The sequence below is a fragment of the Musca vetustissima genome, unplaced genomic scaffold, assembly GCF_032173495.1.
Source record: "Musca vetustissima isolate MV318-11 ecotype Yass unplaced genomic scaffold, APGP_CSIRO_Mvet_v1 utg1823, whole genome shotgun sequence".
Taxonomy (NCBI): Eukaryota; Metazoa; Arthropoda; class Insecta; order Diptera; family Muscidae; genus Musca; species Musca vetustissima.
This window is the reverse complement of record NW_026875056.1, coordinates 31976-58620: the sequence shown is the minus strand read 5'-3', so window position 1 is coordinate 58620 and position 26645 is coordinate 31976. Positions and strand designations below refer to the sequence as shown.

General features: G+C 35.9%; 1 protein-coding gene across 1 annotated transcript in view; it reads right to left on the bottom strand.

The window, feature by feature from the left end:
* Positions 1–26297, bottom strand: part of LOC133337572 (uncharacterized) — a 78325-nt gene extending 52028 nt beyond the window's left edge. Inside the window, exons 1-2 of the mRNA XM_061545788.1 lie at positions 26267–26297; positions 20557–20616 (exon numbers count right to left, since the gene is read on the bottom strand). Coding sequence (XP_061401772.1) covers positions 20557–20616; positions 26267–26297 — 91 coding nt within the window. The remainder of the gene's footprint in view (positions 1–20556; positions 20617–26266) is intronic.
* Between the last annotated feature and the right edge of the window lie 348 nt (positions 26298–26645).

The window sequence follows — 26645 nt, the reverse complement described above, 5'->3', positions numbered from 1 at the left end:
ATTAGGTCTACAATGATGGGTGTTAAGTTTCCTGAAAATCGCTTCAGATTTAGATATAGCTCCCATATATAATTTCGTCCGATTTACTGTAAATGGTCCACCACGGTACCTATATATCTTTCGATTTGCACGAAATTTGGCACAGCATAATAAATTAGGTCTAGAATGATGTGTGTTAAGTTTCGTGAAAATCGGTTCAGATTTAAATATAGCACCAATATATATTTTCGTCCGATTTAAGGTATATGGTGTACCAAAGTCCCTTAATATCTTTCGGTTTGTTCGAAATTTGGCACAGCATAATGAATTAGGTCTAGAATGGTGTGTGTTAAGTTTATTGAAAATCGGTTCAGATTTAGATATAGCTCTCATATATATTTTCGTCCGATTTAATGTAAATGGTACACCAAAGTCCCCATATGCCTTCCGATTTGCACGAAAATTGGAACAGCAAAATGAATTAGGTCTGGAATGATGTGTGTTAAGTTTCATGAAAATCGGTTCAGATTTAGATATAGCTCCCATATATATTTTCCTCCGATTTAATGTAAATGCTGCACCAAAGTACCTTAATATCTTTCGGTTTGCACGAAATTTGGCACAGCGTAATGAATTTGGTCTAGAATGATGTGTGTTAAGTTTTCCGGAAATCGGTTCAGATTTAGATATAGCTTCCATATATAGTTTCGTCCGATTTAATGTAAATGGTCCCCCACGGTCCCTATATATCTTTCGATTTGCACGAAATTTGGCACATCACAATGAATTAGGTCTTGAATGATGAGTGTTAAGTTTCCTGAAAATCGGTGCAGATTTAGATATAGCTCCCATATATATTTTTGACCGATTTAATGTAAATGGTGCTCCAAAGTCCCTATATATCTTTCGATTTGCACGAAATTTGGCACAGCGTAATGAATTATGTATAGAATGATGTGTGTTAAGTTTCATGAAAATCGGTTCAGATTTAGATATAGCTTCCATATATATTTTCGTCCGATTTAAGGTAAATGGTGCAACAAAGTCCCAAAAAATCTTCCAAAATCCAAAAAGTCCAAAAAAATCTTCTTCAGCCTAGACTGATGTGTGTTAAGTTTCGTGGAAATCGTTTCAGATTTAGATATAGCTCCCATATATATTTTCGTCCGATTTAAGGCATATGGTGTACCAAAGTCCCTTAATATCTTTCGGTTTGCACGAAATTTGGCACAGCATACTGAATTAAATCTAGAACGATGTGTGTTAAATTTCCTGAAAATCGGTTCAGATTTAGATAAGGCTACCATATATATTTTCGTCCGATTTAAGGTAAGTAGTGTACCAAAGTCCATATATATCTTTCAATTTGCACGAAATCTGGCACAACATAATGAATTAGGTCTAGAATGATGTGTGTCAAGTTTCGTGAAAATCGGTTCAGATTTAGATATAGCAGCTCCCAGTTCGACTTTACTACTTTCCTTACTGGTTTAGTGTAGGTTCCTGAAATGAAAAAAAAAATATTGGTTCGATGACACAGCAATTCTTCTCATTACTGTATGAACCGAATCGAACAAAACAAATAACAAAGTGAACAACATTATGAAAAAAAAAAACAAAAATATCTCGCCACAAAAATGGCTTGGCGTCAAGTTTTTTTTTTCTTCTCAGATCGTCGTCATCATCAACGCCATGATCAACAATCATCTTCACTTCGTGATCATATAAAGATAATGAAGATTTATATTTTTTCGCTGTTGCTGTTGTTGTAGATATTTAAAAAAATAATACAAAATACCGACAACGTTCAGATGATACCGCTGTCTGCACCGCTGCCACCACCACCACCGCCTCAAATGATGTCGATCATTGCTTTGTCGTTGAGGTCGTCATTTCCCCCTCACACATACTCATCATTGGTGTAACCGCAGCATCACTCTATTAGAGGTTTTTGTTGCTGTTCGTTTATATTCTTCTTCTTAATGATGTTTGGCACAGTGGGTTGGGGCAAAAAAAAAAAAAAAAAAATAAATAAATAAATAAATAATTTATTTTATTACAAAAAAAAAATTTAAAAACCAGTGAGCGGAACAGTATAGTCGGACGGGGCCGACCATACGATACCCTACACAACTACCACGAACTCTAACTTTCTGAGGATGTCTGAGTAATATTTCGTGATATTTGCCCCCTCTTGTCCGATTAAAGGTTAACAACACCTCTTCCTTACTTTTTTCGAATATTCAGTACAGTCCTTCTAATTACTTGTCCAGATTACCTTCACGGTGGGTGATTTTCGGATTATACTCTACTCGAAAACACACAAAAAATTATGTTTTCGGTCCATTTCATCCCAAAATTTTAATCTGATCATCACCGAAAATTGTTAGCGTTGTTCTTGACCATAACTGGAGCTTCATGAAAAATTTCAAAGCCATCAGCGCGATATTTCTCCCTCTAATGTGGTAATGGGTTACTAAATAATATCTGAATACATAAGCACCTGTAAATATTTGACTGTAACTCCCACATCTGAGTAGATACATCACTATATTTGGTATCAATTTAAAGGCCAACCACTCCTCTTGGATATGCTATCAACTCCTGGGGTTTACATCCTCCAGGAGTAAATATATATGCCATAGAATACAAATTTTCTCATTTTTCACACAAAAGTCAGGGTCCATTTGACCCGCTAAATATTGACCAATCTTTATCAAAACATGCATGCTTATTCTCTGGCCCGATCCCCTTCTCCATGCAAAAATTCGCGGTGTTTGGGCCATAATTGCGGCCTCTGGAGCGACCAGAAAAACCGACAAAAATTTAGAATTTGGTCCATTTCATCCCCTAAATATTAACCGATCTTTTCCAAAAACAGGGGATTTCATTGGCCAGAACCCATCCTACATGCAAAATTTCGTGAAGATTGGTCCATAACTGTGGCCTGTATCGTGTTTACAAATTATAATGGACAGACGGACGGACGGACACACATGTCTAGATCGACTCAGCTAGTCGAGATATGACGATCGGTATACTTAAAGGTGGGTCTATGACCAATATTTCGCGGCGTTACAAACATTTGGGGCTGCACAAAGCTATAATACCCTGACAACATAGTTGTGTAGGGTATAAAAAATATATATATTTTTTTAAAAATCCGTGTCAGGTGTGGATAAAAATATTCTTTAAAAAAACCACTCATTGTGTGGATGCTTCAAAAAATATTTGTTCAAAAACCCACGCCTTGTGAGGATGCTACAAAAATATTTTTTAAAACATGGAACAACTCTAGTTTAGAAAAAACGGTCAGATTTTTCTGATTTTTTTTTTCCAGAGGTAAGTATTTTTACCCTAATTATGTTAATATATTTTTTGTACTTGAGGTACGTACCCTGTTAACCGTTTATTTGACCCGGAAGTATAGCTACGGATGCCCGATTATATCCGATTCTACGGATCCGGTTAATATAAAATGGACAGCATTTTAAAGCTTAGAAAAATACCTTTCCATTGAGTGTTGATATGACGATCTCTAACCGTTTTGAAGATACAGTCCAAAAACTGTAGTTTGGACCCCGATTATTTTGAAAAACCCCTAAAAGAACTTGGATTCATTATGGTCCCTCCCCCAATCTTGGCTACAGTTTGCCCATTTCAAAATGGCGCGATATGTGGCTATATCTGCTGTGGATCAAAATATATGGGCCTTAGAACCCTACAAAAGCAAGGAAATTCTTTCTACATGACAGAATCTCCTTTTAAATAAAATGTTTTTTTTTTTTTTTTTTTTTGGGTGGCCGAACTTTTGCCTGGGTTTTAAGACTTTCACCGTACCTACACCGGCTACGCGACAGAAACTCCTTTTAAATAGAATATTTTTTGTGTAGCAGGCCTTCGGCTGGGGATTTTAAACTTTCTCCTATGGGCAGATAAATACACCGGCTACGCTACAGAATCTCCTGTTAAATAGAAAAGTTTTCTTAGATGGCAGGCCTTCGGCCGCGAATTTAAGACTTCATCCTATGAACAGATACCAACACCGGCTATGCGACAGAATCTCCTTTTAAATATAATAGTTTTGTGGGTGGCCGGCCTTCGAACGGAGATACAAGACTTTCTACCATGGACAGATACCAACACCGGCTACGCGACAGAATCTCCTTTTAAATATAATAGTTTAGTGGTGGGGGCCTTCGGCCGGGGATTTAATACTTTCTCATTTTATTGTTTTTGTAGGGTTCTAAGGCCCCATTTTCGAAAGGGCAAATTGTATTCTATCATTTCAGTTAAGATCTGAGGGGGACCATTAAAGACCCGACTTTTAGGGAGTTTTTCGAAAAATAAAAATCGGGATATAAAATCCAGTTTTTTTACTGTATCTCCAAAACGTTTTGAGATAACATCATATCACCTCTCAATGGAAATGTTTTTTTTATAAGCTTTAAAATTATACCCATTTTATATTAACCGGATCCGTAGAACCGGATACAACCGGCTACCGGTAGCCGAACTTCCGGGTCAAATAATCGGGTAACCGGGTACGTTCCCCAAGTACAAAAAATATATTCCCATAATTAGAGTAAAAATACCTACCTCTGGATTTCAGAAAAATCTGATCGTTTTTACTAAACTAGAGCTAAGCCAAAAATATTTTTTAAAATATCCACGCCCTGAGAGGATGCTTGAAAAAATATTTTTTCTAAGAAATCCACACTTTGTGTGGAAGTTTTTTTCTGATCTTCCATATCCCACTGTTAGGGGGATCATCAGTACGACCCCAAAGACAAACTAAATAGCTATCATGATAAACTAAGAAGGAAAAGACAATAACAACAACAACAATAAAATAGAGCACTTGCTGTATAAAAATAAATTCGTAATAAAAAAGGCAGCAGTAACAACAACAACAAAAGTATAACAAGTCTGCTCGGCTGTGTTGTGGTGTTATTGTTTTCAATTGAGGGAATCTCGCCTTTGTGGCGACTTTTTCATCATCACAACAACAACAACAACGAAAACAACGACCTCAGCAAGAAAAGCAAAAACTTGTAAATCAGTTTCTTAAACACACAACATTCTCCTCCAAGAAAGAGCCAGCAGCCAAGCAGTCCCAAGTATGTGAGGTTGTATGTCACGATTGTGCGGCGGCACTGATAGACAGATGTACGAACAACCAACAAAAGAGCAACTGCCACAAGAACAACAACAAAAACCCCAAACGAATACAAAATCAGTTTTTTTATGGTCTTTTAGTAAAAGATCGTTCAGACTTAAGTCGCCACCAACACACCGACGAACACTTAACACACACACAACAGCCATAATCAATACCAACAACAGCAACAACGATGACAAATAAACAATAAACGACTAGAGCGCCATAATTCGAACAGTGTGGAGAACAAAACAAAAACACAACAGACCAAATTGCTTGAGATCGATCACAAAACAAATAAACATTCAAGCGAACATGATGAGGTTCGTATTTGGGATCGTTTGTTTTGTTCGTTACTCTTAGCACCCATGCTATGCCAGGGCTGTGTGTGTGTTGTGTGTCTGTGGCTGCCATTTAGCAACCCAAACATGTATGAAGCTGATTAAGTTTTTCTACTGTTGGTTGATCGTCCGTCCGTCGGTATTGGATCAATTGCTTGTTGATCGGTTTATTTCGCATCTGTATGGCACAATCAGGCAAACACACACACATATATATAAACATACGTATCTATGTATGTCTTTCTGTCCACTTTTCTTGTAATGATTTAATGTTCAGTTTGATGGTTGAACGGTTGGTTGCTGGTTGTTCGGTTTGTTTTCTTGTTTTGGCCGATCATCGACGCCTTGTCTCCAACTCGCGGTTCAATCCCATTGATATTTTCAAAGATTGGCGGCGGACATTACTCGTTCTTGTTCTGGTTGTTGTTGTTGTTTCTGTTCGTCTGTCGCTCTTGTTTTTCTCGACCATGTGTTGGTGTGTGAGTTAGGGAATGCCTCTTCGAGTTTTGTTATGGGCAATTTTGTTGAGCATAGGGTTTCCCTATCACAAAGGCCAGGTAGATAGGTAACGTATGATGATGATGGAACATTCAAAATTCCAATTGTCCAAATATTTTTTTCTTTTCGTTTAATGTCTCCTAAATATTTCCACATGTAGAGATAGCAATGTTTTTCTTTTCTAATTTGACAAAAATTCCCAAGGTCAGGGGAGAATTTAATGGCGTGGGAGAAAATGTATTTTCAGATTGCCAAGGCTAAACAAAAATAATGGGTCATTAGCACACCACCATATGCTAAAATATAATATAAGAAAAAATCCTCAAGATCATGAGGACACTTTTTTTCTTTAAAAAAAAAAAAACAAAAACTTCTCAGGTCTCTGATCTAATTTTTTTCTATAAAAAATACCTCAGGTCCCTATGATGCCTTTTTTCTTTAAAAAATCCAAAGGTCCCAGAGGACTATTTTTTGTATAGAAAAAATTCTGGAGACCCCTGAGGACTGGCTTTTCTATAGAAAAAATTACGTCAGGAGGTGACTTTTTCTAAAGAAAAAAAATTCCTCAGGTCCCTGAGGTGAATTTTTTTCTATAGAAAAAGATTCTTCAAGTCTCTGATGTGAATTTTTTCTATAGAAAAAAATTCCTCAAGCCCCTGAGGTGAATTTTTTCCATAGAAAAAAAATTCCTCAGGTCCCTGAGGTGAATTTTTTTCTATAGAAAAAAATTCCTCAGGTCCCTGAGGTGACTTTTTTCTATAGAAAAAAATTCCTCAGGTCCCTGAGGTGACTTTTTTCTATAGAAAAAAATTCCTCAGGTCCCTGAGGTGACTTTTTTCTATAGAAAAAAATTCCTCAGGTCCCTGAGGTGACTTTTTTCTATAGAAAAAAATTCCTCAGGTCCCTGAGGTGACTTTTTTCTATAGAAAAAAATTCCTCAGGTCCCTGAGGTGACTTTTTTCTATAAAAAAAAATTCCTCAGGTCCCTGAGGTAACTTTTTTCTGTAGAAAAAAATTCCTCAGGTCCCTGAGGTGACTTTTTTCTATAGAAAAAAATTCCTCAGGTCCCTGAGGTGACTTTTTTTATAGAAAAAAAATTCCTCAGGTCCCTGAGGTGACTTTTTTCTATAGAAAAAAATTCCTCAGGTCCCTGAGGTGACTTTTTTCTATAGAAAAAAATTCCTCAGGTCCCTGAGGTGACTTTTTTCTATAGAAAAAAAATCCTCAGGTCCCTGAGTTAATTTTTTTCTATAGACAAAAATCGTAAGTCCCTGAAGAAAGTTTTTCCAAACGTTCTGGCCTTCTTATCACCACATCCCCATTATCTTGTTTATCTCTGTCGACGTTTCATCCTGCAATAAATTAAATTTAGTTCATCTTCAAAGAATTTCGCTTAGTAATTTCGCTTTGTCGTCGTACTACGTCTCGCTTGGCAAACAATTTGAAAAAATAGCAACTGAAATCAGTTTATTTTTATTTACAATGGAATTTGCACATTTCTTTCTTTTTTATCTAATGTCTCAACCGAAATAAAAAATAGAAAAAATAAAAAAAAATGTCGGCGTTTGTTGTCGTTGGTTGCTCTATAAATAATTGTGCTATAAAAACTGAAAACAAATGACAAACGTTATACGTAATACGGAATAGTAGCTGCTGCTGGTGCTGTCCCGCTGGCTGGTTGACCAGCCAGTTTTTTTCAATTATATTCTTTTAATAGATAAATTTCAAAACGCCAACATTTGCCAAATAATTAAACGAAAATAGAGAGTTGCCAACAAAAAGAAGGGGGTTTAGGAAAAAAAGAACAACAACAACATCAAATAATTTTCAGACAAAATAAATAGCAAACATATTCACGAAAATTAGAATCATTTGCTAATACAAAAACCAAGCAATTAGTTTTCGTGAGGAAAGTAGTAAAGACAGATTGGGCCGACTATATGTCACCTTTCACCGCTTTGGGTATATTCTACATAGTCTCCTAACAGACGTCGCCTTTTCGAAAGAAGGGACTTTTGGGGCACCATTTACCTTAAATCGGACGAAATTATATGTTGGAGCTATATCTAAATCTGAACCGATTTACACGAAACTAAGCGCACATCATTCTTGACTTAATTCAGTGCTCTATACAAAATTTCGTGCAAATCGCAAGATATATAGAGGCTTTTGTTCATCATTTACATTAAATCTGACAAAATATATATGGGACCTATATCTAAATTTAGACCGATTTTCACGAAACTTAACATACATCATTCTAGACCTAATTCAGTACGCTGTGCAAAATTCCGTGCAAATCGAAAGATATATAGGGACTTTGGTGTACCATTTACCTTAAATCGGACGAAAATATATATGGGAGATATATCTAAATCTGAACCGATTTCCGCGAAACTTAACGTACGTCATTCTAGGCCTAGTTCTATGGCAAATTTCAAACAAATCGAAAGATATTTAGGTACTTTGGCGCACCATTTACCTTGAATCGGATGAAAATATATATGGTAGCTATATCTAAAACGGAACCGATATTCACGAAACTTAGCACACATCATTCTAAACTTAATTCTATACGCTGTGCGGAATTTCGTGCAAATCGAAAGATATGTAGGGACTTTCGTGCACCATTTACCTTAAATCGGACGAAATTATATATGGGAGCTATATCTAGAACTGAACCGATGTCATGTTAGATATATCTAAAACTGATTCGTTTTTCACATACGCCATTCTAGGCCTAATTCAGTACGCTGTGCCAAATTTCATGCAAATCGAAAGATATATAGGGACTTTGGCCCACCATTTACCTTAAATCGGACGAAAATATATATGGGAGCTATATTTAAATCTGATCCGAATTTCACGAAACTTTACGTACGTCATTCTAGGCCTAATTCAGTACGCTATGCCAAATTCCGTGCAAATCGGAATATATTTAGGTTCTTCGGTGCACCATTTACCTTAAATCGGACGAAAATATATATGGAAGCTATATCTAAATCTGATCCGATTTTCAAGAAACTTCACGTACGTTATTCTAGGCCTAATTTAATACGCTGTGCAAAATTTCGTCCAAATCGGAAAATATATAGGGACTTTGGTGCACCATTTATCTTAAATCGGACGAAATTATATATGGGAGCTATATCTAAATCTGATCCGATTTTCACGAAACTTCACGTACGTCATTCTAGGCCTAATTTAATACGCTGTGCAAAATTTCGTCCAAATCGGAAAATATATAGGGACTTTGGTGCACCATTTATCTTAAATCGGACGAAATTATATATGGGAGCTATATCTAAATCTATCACGAAACTTAACACACATCATTCTGGGCTTAATTCAACACGCTGTGCCAAATTTCGGGCAAATCGAAAGATATGTAGGGACTTTGGTGCTCCATTTACATAAAATCGGACGAAAATATATATGGGAGCTATATCTAAATCTGATCCGATTTTCACGAAACTTCACGTACCTCATTCTAGGCCTAATTCAGTACGCTATGCCAAATTTCGAACGAATCGAAAGATATGAGGGGACTTTGGTTCACAATTTACATTAAATCGGACGAAAAAATATATGGGAGCTTTATCTACATCTGAACCGATTTCCACGAAACTTAGTACACATCATTCCAGACTTAATTCAATACGCTGTGTCAAATTTCGTGCAAATCCAAAGATATATAGAGACCCCTCTCTATCCCATTTTTTTTAATTTCCCCAAAATCCGCATACCTCCCCTCGTTTACCGTTTTGGCACACGCGCCTTCTTTTCCTCAGCGTTATTCATATCGGTGACGACGACGATGATCATGATCCGCATTATTAATGAAGTTAAATGATGTTTTATTTTTGGGGGAGTTATAGCTGTGGTGGTGGTGCCCAGAGCTACTGCCTTTTTTTCTTAGTTGCTATTGGCCTCCACCGATCTGTGATTCAGTCGAGAAGCGGAAAAACAGGTTTCGACGATTGATTCATGATCTTCAGCCAAAGCGAAAGAGGCAAAAAAAGGTAAACTATTGCTAATAAAATAAACAAACAGAAAAAAAAACACCTAACAAAACACTGAAGAAAGCTGGCGGCTGAAGCGGGTACAAGAGCACCGCAGGCAGAGCAAGCTGATGACGATGAGCCACGGGAAAAAAAGCGATACAGTTCAGGTGAACCAACCGAAGAAAAAGAAGAAAACAAAAACAAATGGTCATGACAATCATCAATGACTTGCAAATGTTGCAGAGAAAGACCTGGAAAGCCATGCGGAACTTGGTCGGCTCACGAAGTGTTAGCTGGAAGGGAGGTGGTTGGAGGTAACCGGTAACAAAGTGGTTCTGCAAGATGATACAGCTGTCTTGTCTTCGTCGTTGCTTTGGGGAACGACCATTACGTTGTTGGCCGGAGATCTAGTCGGCCACATTGGTTGTTGGTATTTGGACTTGTGTTGGAGCAGCCTAGCCCGAGCTTATGCTAGGTTTTCTAACCGATCTCTAGGTTACCTTTGAAATGACCGTTTCAATGGTGTGTGGGGAGTCTGTGTATGAGTGTGCGCCGCCTTGCCTTCTATTTCACATGGAATGTCGTCACTTTGTCGGCGTTTGAGGTATGCGTCGTTGTCGTTACGTTATCCAGTCGCCGGGGCTTCTGTAGCTATTTTTTTTGTAATTGTTGTTGTTGGATTTTTTCTTCTGTCGATTCGTGACCATACGTTTGCTGTTGTCAAGTTGGACTTGTGTGTTCTTCGTTTTGTTGAACATTTGCAGAACATGGAAGATGGCAATGGCTCCAGTATGGTGTTAGCCGGCCTCTAACACCAGCTGCCCCAACTGGATGCCTTTCAAGATCATTGTCGGCTGGACTTCCTGTGATGTTTTCTTTTTGCACAACAAGAACATTTTTTATTGGGTCTACCCAAGGCGTGGATTTAACAATTTTTTTTTTGAAGGTGCCGTAGGGGATTCTAGATGCCAAGCAACAGCTCTGATTGCCTTTAACATGGCGAAGTCCAGGCTTATCTTGGTCCCACTTTCATCTCAATTGTGGACACTGACCTCCCCGCGGTGTCACCCGAGGTAGCTATTTTCATCACCCGATGAAATAGTGAGATAATATGTGTCAAGAGTTCACCCATAAGAACAATAAAAAAATGGGTTGAGGCGTCGGGTTAGATGGCCACTCTCGGAAAATCCAACCTACTATGAAAAAGCAAAGAAAAATAAAACCCAACCCACTCTAATCTTGACGACCCCCGCAAACGTATAAAGGACCTCGATCTGCGAATCTGCACTTGGAATGTGAGCACGTTGTACAGACCAAGCGCAGTGTTCGCTTTGGCGGATGTACTCAAGAAGTGCAAAGTCGATATTATTGCTTTACAGGATATGCGTAAGTAAATCAGATGATTACGCCCAGTATTATAGCTGCCATGAAACGAGACATGCATTTGGCTGCGGATTTATGGTTAACAGGAGAATAAAAGACCTAGTCTCCAGATTCACTCCAGTAGATGAGCGAATTGCTATAATCCGTATAAAAGCGAAGTTCTTCTACATCAGTCTCATTTGCACCCATGCTCTGACGGAAGACAAAGATGAACAGACCAAAGACTTTTTTATGAGCGCCTAGAAGCCCTGACCATAACATTAAATTTCTGCTAGGAGATTTTAATGCAAAAATCGGAAGAGAAAATATCTTTGGCCCCATCGTGGAAAATTCAGCCACCATGAAGAAACGTCAGACAACGGCATGAGATTGATAGACTTCGCGGCAGCAAAAATCATGGTAGTTAGAAGCAACAGATTCAAGCATCTCGATATACACAGGGCCACTTGGATTTCTCCCGATCGAACAACGAGAAATCAAATCGATCATATTATGATAGACGGATGGCATTCATCCAGTGTTTTAGACGTCCGATCGATCCGGGGAGCGAATATTGATTCGGACCATTACCTTGTGGCAGCCAAGGTACGCCCCCGTCTTAATGTAGCAGGAAAGGTGCGATCTAATGTAACACGGAAATTTGACGTCGAAAAGAAGCAAACACAACAGATACCAGAAGCCTACTCCGCCCAACTTACCCAACTGCTTGACGATAGCACCCCTGGTCCCGATAATAATATAGAAGCATAATGACAGAGAATTGCCCACTCCCTACAAACTGCAGCAACACTTGGGTACCGAAGATCACCACCAGGAAACCCATGGTAAGGTCAGGAGTGCCGTAATGCTACTGATATGAAAAATGCAGCGTATAGGGCAATCCTTCGGACAGTAGCAACACGTAATGCGATGGAGAACTATCGGAAGAAAAGGAGAGAGGAGAAACGTATTTTCAGAAAAAAGAAGAAAGAGCAAGAAAAACGTGAGCGTGAGCAAATCGAGATGTACAGGAGTCAGAATGGAGTCTGAAAATTCTACCAACGGGTAAAACATCAAACCGAAGGCTTTGATGCAGGCTCATCCTCCTGTAGAGTAAAGAAGGAAATCTGGTGACAGCTACAGACAGCGTCCTGAGGATCTGGAAGGAGCATTTTGAAAAATTTCTGGTATCAAATAGTAGCGGCGAAGAGGATACCCCAGAACCAATAATAGATGTCGGTATAGAGTGTATACCACCTAGCCAAGATGAAGTCAGAATAGCAATCAATCAGTTGAAGAATAATAAAGCAGTAGATGCCGATGGGTTACAAGCCGAACAATTCAAGACTGGTGATCAGATGCTGGTAAGGAGCATGTACCAGCTGATTAGTACAATTTGGCTAGAAGAATGCATGCCCAATGATTGGAACGTCAGTATCCTGTGTCCCGTGCACAAAAAAAGAGACAAGACGATATGTGCCAACTATAGAGGGATAAGACTCCTTCCCATCGCATATAAAGTGCTATCCAGCGTACTGTGTGAACGACTGAAGCCAATGGTCAATGACATTATTGGACCATATCAATGTGGCTTCAGACCTGCCAAAAAAAAAAAAAAAAAAAAAAACACGAAAAACACATCGACACATTCCACCTATTTGTCGACTATAAAGCCGCATTCAACAGCTCTATCCGTTGAGAGGTGTATAAAGCCATGTCTATGTTTGGCATTCCCGCAAAATGAATTCGGCTATGCAGGATAACTTTAACAGGCAAAAGAACAGCAGTTAAAATCGGAAAGGACCACTCGGAGCCCTTTAATACCGAACAAGGATTCAGACAAGGTGATGGTTTGTCGCCTACTTCGGCACTATGCTGTTACTGTGGCCACTAGCTCAGGCACCAATTACAGGGCGGTTCCATCCCAGACACCAATAGCCCCAGGTGACGAACAATTAAATTCTTTGTTTCAACAAACATGAATCAACATTTTTAACATCCTGCTGGAAAAGGTCATACGAGAGGCAAAAGTGAACAGAGGTGGCACTCTGTACACCAAACAACACATGTTACGCTGATGACATCGACATAATGGATCGAACATTGAGAACGGTAACAGCCAACTTTGAACAAATTGAGAAGGAGTCTGCCAAATTGAGTCTGGCAGTAAACGATGAGAAGACCAAGCTGATGGTATCAAAGCGCAAGACGTCCAGTAGACTCGGACGAACTGTGAAACTTGAAAACTACAGCTTCGAAGTAGTCAAATATTTTATATACCTTGGTACCGCCATAAATAAAACGAATGACATCAGTTTTAAAATTCGGAGAAGGATAGTGATGGCCAAAAGATGCTACTATGGTCTGAGTAAATAAACTCAAAAGCAAGGTCATCTCCCGCCAGACCAAACTCACACTCTACAAGACGATGATACTACCCGTGCTGTTATATGGATCTGAAGCATGGGCAGATGAGACAGTCATTGGAGTGTTTGAGCGAAAAATTCTCCGAAAAATCTATGGGCCGATCTGCGTTGACGGTGAATATCGCCGTCGAATGAACCATCAGTTGTACCAGCTATTCTCGGACATCGACATTGTTGGACGCATTGAGCTGCAGCGACTACGTTGGCTAGGTCATGTTGTCAGAACGGATGAAGATGCCCCTGCCCAGTAGGCATATAAAAGCTTATGGTTCACGCAGAAGGGGAAGGCCACGAATACGATAGAAAGATCAAGTTGAAGACAACTTTGCCGAAAAGGGTCTTTCAAATTGGAAAAACTGCGCAAAAGACCGATGCGCCTGGTAATCTTTTCTAAGCTCGACTTATGGAAAGAAAGTTCTGCCACAAGCCAGCTAAGTAAGTAGGTATTTTTTTATGGCGTGGATTTTTTAAAAAAATATTTTTTCAAGGCGTGGATTTTTTAAAAAAAATATTTTTTCAAGGCGTGGATTTTTTAAAAAAATATTTTTTCAAGGCGTGGATTTTTTAAAAAAAAAATATTTTTTCAAGGCGTGGATTTTTTTAAAAAAAAATATTTTTTCAAGGCGTGGATTTTTTAAAAAAAAAAAATATTTTTCAAGGATTGGATTTAAAAAAAAATATTTTTCAAGGATTGGATTTAAAAAAAAAATATATTTTTTCAAGGCTTGGATTTTTTAAAAAAAATATTTTTTCAAGGCTTGGATTTTTTAAAAAAAATATTTTTTCAAGGCTTGGTTTTTTTTTTAAATATTTTTTCAAGGCGTAGATTTAAAAAAAAAATATTTTTTCAAGGCTTGGATTTTTTAAAAAAAATATTTTTTCAAGGCTTGGTTTTTTTTTAAAAATATTTTTTCAAGGCGTGGATTTTTTAAAAAAAATTTTTGGGACCAATTAAACCAAGGCGTGGATTTTTTAAAAAAAGATTTTATTAAGGAGTGGATTTTTTAAAAAAATTTTCAAGGAGTGGATTTTTTAAAAAAAATTTTCAAGGAGTGGATTTTTTAAAAAAAATTTTCAAGGAGTGGATTTAAAAAAAAAATATTTTTTCAAGGAGTGGATTAAAAAAAAATATTTTTTAAGGCTTGGATTTTTTAAAAATATTTTTTAAGGCGTGGATTTTTTTAAAAAAAAAGACGTGGATTTTTAAAAATATTTTTTAAGGCGTGGATTTTTAAAAATATTTTTTAAGGCGTGGATACATTTCTAAAAAATAAGGCGTGAATTAAAAAAAAAAAAGGCGTGGATTTTTAAAAATATTTTTTAAGGCGTGGATTTTTTAAATAAATAAGGCGTGGATTTTTAAAAATATTTTTTTAAAGGACTATCACAAGGCGTGGATTTTTTAAAAAATATTTGTCTTTAAGGCGTGGATTTTTAAAAAATGTTCTTTAAGGCGTGGATTTTTTTAAAAAATATTTTTCCAAGGCCTGGATTTTTTAAAAACATACTTTTTCAAGCCTTGGATTTTTTAAAAAAATATTTTTCAAGGCGTGGATTTTTAAAAAAATATTTTTCAAGGCGTGGATTTTTAAAAAAATATTTTTTCAAGGCGTGGATTTTTAAAAAAATATTTTTTCAAGGCGTGGATTTTTAAAAAAATATTTTTTTAATGCGTGGATTTAAAAAAAAATATTTTCGAGGCGTGGATTTAAAAAAAATATTTTTTCAGGGCGTGGTTTGTTTAAAAAAATATTTTTTCAAGGCGTGGATTTTAAAAAAAAATATTTTTTCAAGGCGTGGATTTTAAAAAAAAAATATTTTTTTCAAGGCGAGGATTTAAAAAAAAAATATTTTTTCAAGGCTTGGATTTTTTTAAAAAAAATATTTTTTCAAGGCTTGGATTTTTAAAAAATATATTTTTTCAAGGCTTGGATTTTTAAAAAAAATATTTTTTCAAGGCTTGGATTTTTTAAAAAAATATTTTTCCAAGGCGTGGATTTTTAAAAAATATTTTTTCAAGGCTTGGATTTTTTTATAAAAAAAATATTTTTTCAAGGCTTGGATTTTTAAAAAAAATATTTTTTCAAGGCTTGGATTTTTAAAAAAAAATATTTTTTCAAGGCTTGCGTTGATTTTTTTACACACAAGGCGTGGATTTTTTGGAATCCACACAAGGCGTGGATTTTTTTGGAATCCACCCAAGGCGTGGATTCTATATTTTAATCTAATTTTTTGCCACGCGATGGCCAAGATAAGAGTTTATCACTTTGTGAAAAAAAATTATTTCTTGATAATAAAAGTTTATATTTTTTATCAGTTAGCAAAAATCATAGTTTATTTTTTATGGATTTTAAAAAAAAAATATTTTTTTCAAGGCGAGGATTTAAAAAAAAAATATTTTTTCAAGGCTTGGATTTTTTTAAAAAAAATATTTTTTCAAGGCTTGGATTTTTAAAAAATATATTTTTTCAAGGCTTGGATTTTTAAAAAAAATATTTTTTCAAGGCTTGGATTTTTTAAAAAAATATTTTTCCAAGGCGTGGATTTTTAAAAAATATTTTTTCAAGGCTTGGATTTTTTTATAAAAAAATATTTTTTCAAGGCTTGGATTTTTAAAAAAAATATTTTTTCAAGGCTTGGATTTTAAAAAAAAATATTTTTTCAAGGCTTGCGTTGATTTTTTTACACACAAGGCGTGGATTTTTTGGAATCCACACAAGGCGTGGATTTTTTTGGAATCCACCCAAGGCGTGGATTCTATATTTTAATCTAATTTTTTGCCACGCGATGGCCAAGATAAGAGTTTATCACTTTGTGAAAAAAAATTATTTCTTGATAATAAAAGTTTATATTTTTTATCAGTTAGCAAAAATCAAAGTTTATTTTTTATCTTATAACCAGAATAATAAAAAATGCCTCCATGATATTGAAATTCCAAATCCTATCTAGAAAATTAGTATCATTTTTATAAAGGTATGATTTTTTTTCAATATCGAAATTTATTTATGACCTTTCAAATTGACATTTTATTTTCCTTAACGGGGGAAATAAATGTTGCTGGAAAAAATCGATATTAACCTGTCGGTTATTTTGTGTGGAAAAATTCTGGGCGTAGTTTTGACGAGTGAGAAACTTAACAGCCGACCTCTTCAAGTCACTAGAATTTCAAATATTGTCATTTGAAATTCTCTAATTAATTAATAGGACAAATATTGTATGTCAATATGACATTTAGGGTCGTCGGAATAATTGACGTGTTCGATGATGTTACAAAGCCGGACAGTTGGTATATGAAATGTGTGCAAGGCCGAAGCGAAATATTTTTTAAAAAAAATCCACGCCTTGTGTATACCTCAAAAAATATTTTTTTTTAATCCAAACCTTGTCGAGCCCTAATTTGCATTATGTGTTAATGATTGATTGGATATTGATTTTCCGATTGGCTCTTATCATGGTACATTTGTGGTTCAATCCCCCAAGAGAACAGAGGAGAATAGCGATAACGATTTTTTATATTTTTCGGAACTATTAGAAATGGTTCTCCCTCTTTCTCCTCCCGATTTGTGCTAATTTCAAAACGAGCAGATAAGAAATACCAACAAAAAAACCCATTCTATTCGGTGCCAAAAGCAGATTTCTTTGCAAATATTTCTAAACAGAAATGACGAAAAGAAATGAAATGAAACGCGAATAAAACTGGCAATGGCAAATAAATTTAAATAACCGAAACAAAAAAAAAAATGTTGGCAAATATTTGCTACTCTAAATATAAAATGACGTTTTAAATACACGAACTAAATGGCTGGTCGGATGGTTCGCCTGCTGGCAGGTGAATGCTAGCTGGCGCTGAATGCCAATGACCAAAATAGTAGCAACAACAACAGCAACAAAAGATAAAAACAATTTTTTATGACAATTTCTTTATTTAGAGTTTGATAAACCATTGAAAAATGTTTGCATGATTGTTCTTGTTGTTATTTTTTTTATTTGGGTGGGAAGATTTTTTCTTTTGTTTTTTTTTGTACTTTCTTTGAATTGAATCTAAAAAATATTTTTTCAGGGTCCTAAAGAAGGCGTGGATTTTTTAAAAATATTATTCAGGGTCCTAACCTAGGCTGGATTTTTTAAAGAATATTTTTTCGAGGCCTATATAAGGCGTAGATTTTTTTAAGAATATTTTTCTAAGGCCTATATAAGGCGTAGATTTTTTTAAGAATATTTTTCTAAGGCCTATATAAGGCGTAGATTTTTTAAAGAATATTTTTCAAGGCCTACATAAGGCGTAGATTTTTTAAAGAATATTTTTTCAAGGCCTATACAAGGCGTGGATTTTTTAAAGAATATTTTTTCAAGGCCTATACAAGGCGTAAATTTTTTAAAGAATATTTTTTCAAGGCCTATACAAGGCGTAAATTTTTTAAAGAATATTTTTTCAAGGCCTATACAAGGCGTGGAATCTTTAAAGAATATTTCTTCAATGCTCTATACAAGGCGTGGATTTTTTAAAGAATATTTTTTCAAGGCCCAAACAAGGCGTGGATTGTTTAAAGAATATTTTTCAAGGCCTATACAAGGCGTGAATTTTTTAAAGAATATTTTTTTAAGGCCTATATAAGGCGTCTGTTCGTCTGTAGATGTTAAATTGTAAACAAAATATAGGTCGCATTTATGATCCGATTTGGATGAAATTTGGCGCAAGTCACTTATTTGGCCCAAGGACGATCCCCATTGAAATTGAAGAAAATCGGGTCATATATAGATATAAGGTAAATGGGGCACCAATGTCCCTATATGTCTTCCGATTTGCACGAAATTTGGCAGAGGGTAATAAATTAGGTCAACAATGATGTGTTCTAAGTTTCGTGAAAATCGGTTCAGATTTAGATATAGCTCCTATATATATTTTCGTCCGATTTAAGGTAAATGGGGCACCAAAGTCCCTATATGTCTTTAGATTTACTCGAAATTTGGTATAGGTTACTGAATTATATCTACAATGAAGTGTGCTAAGTTTCTTGAAAATCGGTTCGGATTTAGTTATAGTTCCCATATATATTTTCGTCCGATTTAAGGTAAATGAGACACCAATGTCTCTATATATCATTCGATTTGCACTAAATTTGGCATAGGGTTCTGAATTAGGTCCAGAATTATGTGTGTTAAGTTTCGTGAAAATCGATTCAGATTTAGATATAGCTCTCATATATATTTTCATCCGATTTAAGGTAATTGGTGCATCAAAGACCCTATATATCTCTCGATTTGCACGAAATTTGGCAGAGGGTAATGAATTAGGTCATGAATGATGTGTTCTAAGTTTCGTTAAAATCGGTTCAGATTTAGATATAGCTCCCATATATTTTCGTCCGACTTAAGGTAAATGGGGCACCAAAGTCCCTATATGTCGTTCGATTTGCACGAAATTTGGCATATGGTGCTGAATTATATCTAGAATGAAGTGTGCTAAGTTTCATGAAAATCGGTTCAGATTTAGATATAGCTCCCATATATAGTTTCGTCCGATTTAAAGTTAATGGTGCACAAAAGTCCCTATATTTTTTCGATTTGCACGAAATTTGGCATAGGGTATACTGAATTACATCTAGAATGAAGTGTGCTAAGTTTCATGAAAATCGGTTCAGATTTAGATATAGCTCTCATATATTTTTTCGTCTGATTTAAGGTAAATGGGGCACCAAAGACGTCATATGTCTTTCGATTTGCACAAAATTTGGCATAGGGTTCTGGATAAGGTCCAGAATGATGTGTTCTAAGTTTAATGGAAATCGGTTCAGATTTAGATATAGTTCTCATATATATTTTCGTCCGATTTAAGTTAAATGGGCACCAATGTCGCTATATATCATTCGATTTGCACTGACCGTGTTAAAGAATATTTTTTCATGGGATATACAAGGCGTGGATTTTTTAAAGAATATTTTTTCAAGAAAATATTTTCCCGAACACCTTTTGTCTCTTCCCAAAATTATGTTCCACATTTCTTTTGCCTTTTTTTCTTTTCACCTGCTCTCCTAATTACATTTTTACATTCGACAATGCCTTTGAAGTGTAAAAAATGTTGTCTATTTTCACAACTTCAATATTTACAACCACTTGTCTTGTCATTTTTGTTTTTGCAATTTTAATTTAAATCCCCTAGCCGTGGAGGTGTCATAATATTTCATAATACACCTTTAGTCAACAACCTCTAGGACCACAGCAACAACAATTACATAACGCACACACACACACATACTCGCAAAGGTCATTTGTATTTGTGATGGACTAACGTCATGGTAATTAAAGCCAAGCTGTGGCAAATCTGGCGCTTTCTCCGCCACTCAAAACTACCTGACTCTGGCATCAGCGCATCCTGGCGCTGAGGGTATTTCCCAGAACCAAGTCAATTAACAAGCAAAACAGGACGACAGGTAGTCTCTGGTAAAGATAAACGAGGAGATGACACTCTAGAACGTTAGTCGGTCTGTCCATTTTAGTTTTATGAAAATCTGCGTTTTAGTTAATTGAAGACAAGTGGATTAACTAAAACAAGGAAATCCTTTTTTTTCTGGCCACCAAGGATAATAAAAATTAAATTTTGAGTTTGAGCGAAAATTTCTATTGAGATGTTTATGGGTTTTTACATGGAAATTTTGCAAAAGGAAAATGTTGTCGATTTTATGAAATGAAATTATTGAAAGGGTTTCCTAATTTTGTACATAAGTCCTTTGGAAATCCTTCGTAAAAGGATTTATAAAGAAATGAAGGCAAAGTGATAAACTTACCTCTTAGTTTTTCGCGAGCATTTTCCAGGGTAGATTTACTGCGTGAATTTACGGTGGATTCTGGAAAGAGAGAGAGAGAGAGAGGGAAGAGGAAAAAATAATTATTAATTTGAAAAAACAAAAATAATGAAAACATTATCCTCAAAAATTAAAAATATTTTTTTTTTAAATTCAAGCCTTGTAAAGGACGATAAAAAATTATTTTTTAAAAAAATCCAAGCCCTGCGAAGGACCACAAAAATATTTTTTTTAAAAATCCAAGCCTTGTGAAGGGCAAAAAATATTTTTATTTAAAGAAATCCAAGCCTGGTGAAGGACCACAAAAATATTTTTTTTAAATCCACGCCTTGTGAAGGACCACAAAAATATATTTTTTTAAAAATCCAATGTCGATGTCCGAGAACAAATGGTACAATTCATGGTTCATTCGACGGCGATATTCACCGTCAACGCAGATCGGCTCATAGATCATTCGGAGAAACTTTCTCTCAAACACTACAAAAGCTGCCTCATCTGCTTGCGTAAGTACCCATGCTTCAAGGAAGGACCACAAAAATAATTTTTTAAAAAATCCACGCCTTGTGAAGGACCACAAAAATAATTTTTAAAAAAAAATCACGCCTTGTGAAGGACCACAAAAATAATTTTTTAAAAAATCCACGCCTTGTGAAGGACCACAAAAATAATTTTTAAAAAAAAATCACGCCTTGTGAAGGACCACAAAAATAATTTTTTAAAAAATCCACGCCTTGTGAAGGACCACAAAAATAATTTTTTTAAAAAATCCACGCCTTGTGAAGAACCACAAAAATAATTTTTTAAAAAATCCACGCCTTGTGAAGGACCACAAAAATAATTTTTTAAAAAATCCACGCCTTGTGAAGGACCACAAAAATAATTTTTTAAAAAATCCACGCCTTGTGAAGAACCACAAAAATAATTTTTTAAAAAATCCACGCCTTGTGAAGGACCACAAAAATAATTTTTTAAAAAATCCACGCCTTGTGAAGGACCACAAAAATAATTTTTTAAAAAATCCACGCCTTGTGAAGGACCACAAAAATAATTTTTTAAAAAATCCACGCCTTGTGAAGGATCATGCCTTATCAAACAATATTTTTTTAAAAAATCCAAGCCTTGTGAAGGACCACGCCTTATCAAAATTTTTTTTTTAAAAAATCCACGCCTTATCAAAAAATATTTTTTTTAAAAAATCCAAGCCTTGTGAAGGAACCCGCCTTATCAAAAAATTTTTTTTTAAAAAAATCCACGCCTTATCAAAAAATATTTTTTTAAAAAATCCAAGCCTTGTGAAGGACCACGCCTTATCAAAATAATATTTTTTTTTAAAAAATCCACGACTTATGTTGACTTGAAAAAATATTTTTTAAAAAATCCACGCCTTGTGAAGAACGGACCACGCCTTATGTTGACTTGAAAAAATATTTTTTAAAAAATCCACGCCTTGTGAAGAACGGACCACGCCTTATGTTGACTTGAAAAAATATTTTTTAAAAAATCCACGCCTTGTGAAGAACGGACCACGCCTTATGTTGACTTGAAAAAATATTTTTTAAAAAATCCACGCCTTGTGAAGGACGGACCACGCCTTATGTTGACTTCAAAAAAATATTTTTTAAAAAATCCACGCCTTGTGAAGGACGGACCACGCCTTATGTTGACTTCAAAAAAATATTTTTTAAAAAATCCACGCCTTGTGATGGACGGACCACGCCTTATGTTGACTTGAAAAAAATATTTTTTTAAAAAATCCACGCCTTGTGAAGGACCACGCCTTATGTTGACTTGAAAAAAATATTTTTTTAAAAAGCCACGCCTTGTGAAGGACCACGCCTTATGTTGACTTCAAAAAAAATATTTTTTAAAAAATCCACGCCTTGTGAAGGACGGACCACGTCTTATGTTGACTTCAAAAAAATATTTTTTAAAAAATCCACGCCTTGTGAAGGACGGACCACGCCTTATGTTGACTTCAAAAAAATATTTTTTAAAAAATCCACGCCTTGTGAATGACGGACCACGCCTTATGTTGACTTCAAAAAATACTTTTTTTTTTAAATCCACGCCTTGTGAAGGGACCACGCTTTATGTTGACTTGAAAAAAATATTTTTAAAAAATCCACGCCTTGTAAAGGACCACGCCTTATGTTGACTTCAAAAAATACTTTTTTTTTTAATCCACGCCTTGTGAAGGACCACGCTTTATGTTGACTTGAAAAAAATATTTTTAAAAAATAAACGCCTTGTGAAAGTTCAAAAAATATTTTTTTTTAAAAATTCACGCTTTTTCTAGGACTTCAATTTTTTTTAAATCCACGTCTTATGTTAACTTAAAAAAATATTTTTTTTAAATCTACGCCTTATGTTGACTTCAAAAAATATTTTTTAAAAAATCCTAATATGTTTAAAAAATTTTATTTCCTCGAAATTTAATTAAATCACTTTCAAAAATGTTGATTTTCAATTCCAAGAATTTCAATTAAAATTTCGGCAGCACTAGAAAACGAAATTTATAAGTAGTTTCTCAAAAAAAGTATTTTTTGGTACAGAAACAAATCATGTTCATGTCTGCCTCAGTCGACATCAAGAATTTCTCGTGATAAACTTTTGGCAAAGCATTTGTAGGCGATTTATTTGTTGTGAAGACGTTGAAAGGGCGAGGAGGGACTGATTAAGAAGGAAATATTTCATGACAGCGGAAAATTGTTTGGTTTCGCTTTTTTGACAATGCGAAAGAAAGTCGTCTTCATCGTCTGACGACTACATTTCGTGGAAAATTATAGTGAAAAAAATGCGGCGTGCGAAAAAAAATTCTGTAAAGGAATTTTTTTGTATTTTTTTTTTTAATTTTTTGTTGCCAAAATAATAACAACAAATAAAAAATATGTCAATCAACCAAAATGAAAACGAGAATGATGATGTTCATCGTGTTTTCGGATTCTGTTTTTTTATTTGTCTTAGATTTTGATTTCATTGTGTGAATCAAAATGAGAACAGCAACAACAACCAAAAAGTAATGTCAAAGTCATTGGGTGGGCGTTATTTCATGGTATTCTAGCTATGTGTGTGGACTTTGATTTGAAAATTATTTATTAAAAAAAAAATGAAAAAATATAGGTTAAAATAAAAAAGATTTTTTAAAAATCCACGCCTTGTTGGGACTTCAAAAAATATTTTTTAAAAAATCCACGCCTTGTTGGGACTTCAAAAAATATTTTTCAAAAAAATCTTACTTACTTACATAGCTGGCTTGTGACAGAACTTTTGTTCCATAAGCCGAGCTTAGAAAAGATTTCCAGGCGCGTCGGTCTTTTGCGCAGATTTTCCAATTTGAAAGACCATTTCCGGCAATGTTGTCTTCGACTTGATCGATCTTTCCATCGTATTCGTGGCCTTTCCCTTCTGCATGAACCATCAGCTGGTTCGCTTTTATATGCCTTCTGGGCTGGGACATCTTTATCCATTCTCACATGCCATGACCTAGCCAATGTAGTCGCTGCAGCCCATATACGTCTAACAATGTCGATGTCCGAGAATAGCTGGTACAACTCATGGCGGCGATATTCACCGTCAACGTAGATCGGCACATAGATTTTTCGGAGAATTTTTCTCACAAACACTCCAAGAGCTGCCTCATCTGCTAGCGCAAGTACCCATGCTTCAGATCCATATAACAGCACGGGTAGTATCATCGTCTTGTAGAGTGTGAGTTTGGTCTGGCGGGAGGTAGCCTTGCTTTTGAGTTGTTTGCTCAGACCATAGTAGCATCGGTTGGCCATCACTATCCTTCTCCCAATTTCAAAACTGATGTCATTTGTTTTATTTATGGCGGTATTAAGGGATATAAAATCTTTGACTACCTCGAAGCTGTAGTTTTCAAGTACCACAGTTGGTTCGAGTCTACTGGACGTCTTGCGAATTGATACCATCAGCTTGGTCTTCTCGCCGTTTACAGCCAGACCCACTTTGGCAGACTCCTTCTCAATTTGTTCAAAGGTGGCTGTTACCGCTCTCAATGTTCGACCCATTATGCCGATGTCATCGGTGTAGGCGAGTAACTGGTGTTGTTTGGTGTACAGAGTACCATTTCTGTTCACTTTTGCTTCTCGTATGACCTTTTCCAGCAGGATGTTAAAAAGTTTGATTCATGTTTGTTGAAACAAAAATTTAATTGTTTGTCCCCTAGGGCTATTGGTGTCTGGGATGGAACCGCCCTGTAGCTGGCTCCTGAACTAGTGACCGCAGTAACACCATAGTGCCGAAGTAGGCGACAAACTGTCACCTTGTCTAAATCCTCGTTCGGTATTAAAGGGCTCCGAGAGGTCCTTTCCGACTTTAACTGCTCATCTTGTGCCTGTTAATGTTATCCTGCATAGCCGAATAAATTTTGCAGGAATGCCAAACGCAGACATGGCTTTATACACCTCTGAACGGATAAGGCTGTCGAATGCGGCTTTATAGTCGACAAATAGGTGGAATGTGTCCATGTGTTTTTCGTAGACTTTTCCAGAATTTGGCGCAGAGTGAAAATCTGGTCAATGGTGGATTTGCCAGGTCTGAAGCCACATTGGTATGGTCCAATAATGTCGTTGACCATTGGCTTCAATCGTTCACACAGCACACTAGATAGCACTTTATATGCTATGGGAAGGAGATTTATTCCTCTATAGTTGGCACAAATCGTCTTGTCTCCTTTTTTGTGCACGGGACACAGGATGCTGAGGTTCCAATCATTGGGCATGCTTTCCTCTAGACAAATTGTACTAATCAGCTAGTGCATTCTTCTTACCAGCATCTGACCACCAGTCTTGAATAGTTCGGCTGGTAATCCATCGGCTCTTCAGCCGAATATTTGCTATTACGACATCATCTTGGCTAGGTGGTATACACGCTATACCGTCATCTATTATTGGTTCTGGGGTATCCTCTTCACCGCTACTATTTGATACCAGAAGTTTTTCAAAATGCTCCTTCCAGATACTCAGCACGCGGTCTGTATCTGTCACCAGGTTTCCTTTTTCATCTCTACAGGAGGATGTGCCTGCACCAAAGCCTTCGGTTTGGTGTTTTACCCCATGGTAGAATTTTCGGACTTTATTCTGACTCCTGTTTTTGTTGTAGTTTGTAGGGAGTGGGCAATTCTCTGCCACTGTGCTTCTATAGGTCCCTAAAAATATGTTTTCAAAAATCTACGCCTTCTGTAGGCCCCCAAAAATATGTTTTCAATCCGCGTTTTCCGTAGGTTCCCAGAAATATTTTTTTACAATTTCCACGCCTTTTGTATGTCCCTAAAAATATCTTTAAAAAAATCTACGCCTTGTGTGAATCCACATCATCTGTAGCTTCCAAAAAATATTTTTTTTAAATCCACTGTTTAGCTCAGAGGGGCTCCGCCAATGGGAGTCGGTACGCCGAATGCGTCGAGCAATGGACCGTAGGGGAGGGGTGTACGTAGAGCAGTGTGCAGGAAAGTAAAAGAATTAAAAACACAAGAGGTTTCTTAATAATAAAATTCAGTGGTTTATTTGGTTGTTTGGTGGTAAACGATATTACCTTTGGCAACGATATGCCTGTGTGCAAACGATATTGCGTGGTTGTCTGTCCGACTGACAGATTGATACCCCTTGATGCTTAAAGGAGGCGGCAAAAACAAGTGACAATTATTAGTTAAAACGTCAAAAGCGCTAACCCAAGGTTGGAATAAACCGTAGCGCATACATTTTAACTAATAATTGAAGATCACAACAGTGGTCAATAAAAAGTGTTATTTTTATACAAATCTAAATTAAACATTCCGGCCCCCTTGAAACATCAAGATATGTTTTAAAACAATACAAATAATAATATGGTAAGATAGGTACAATTCGAGGATATAATTTTAAGTAATAGGTACCATATATGTATAGTGCAGCGTGAGCATTTTAATTCGAACAAAATTGGGAGTGGATCCGCAGATAAATCTGCAGTAACAGATTCGGGATCCATCTTCGCTACAACGATAATTGTTAATATAAGGCCGCAGATGAATCTGCAGTAACAGATTCGGACCTTACTTAAGCAATATTTAC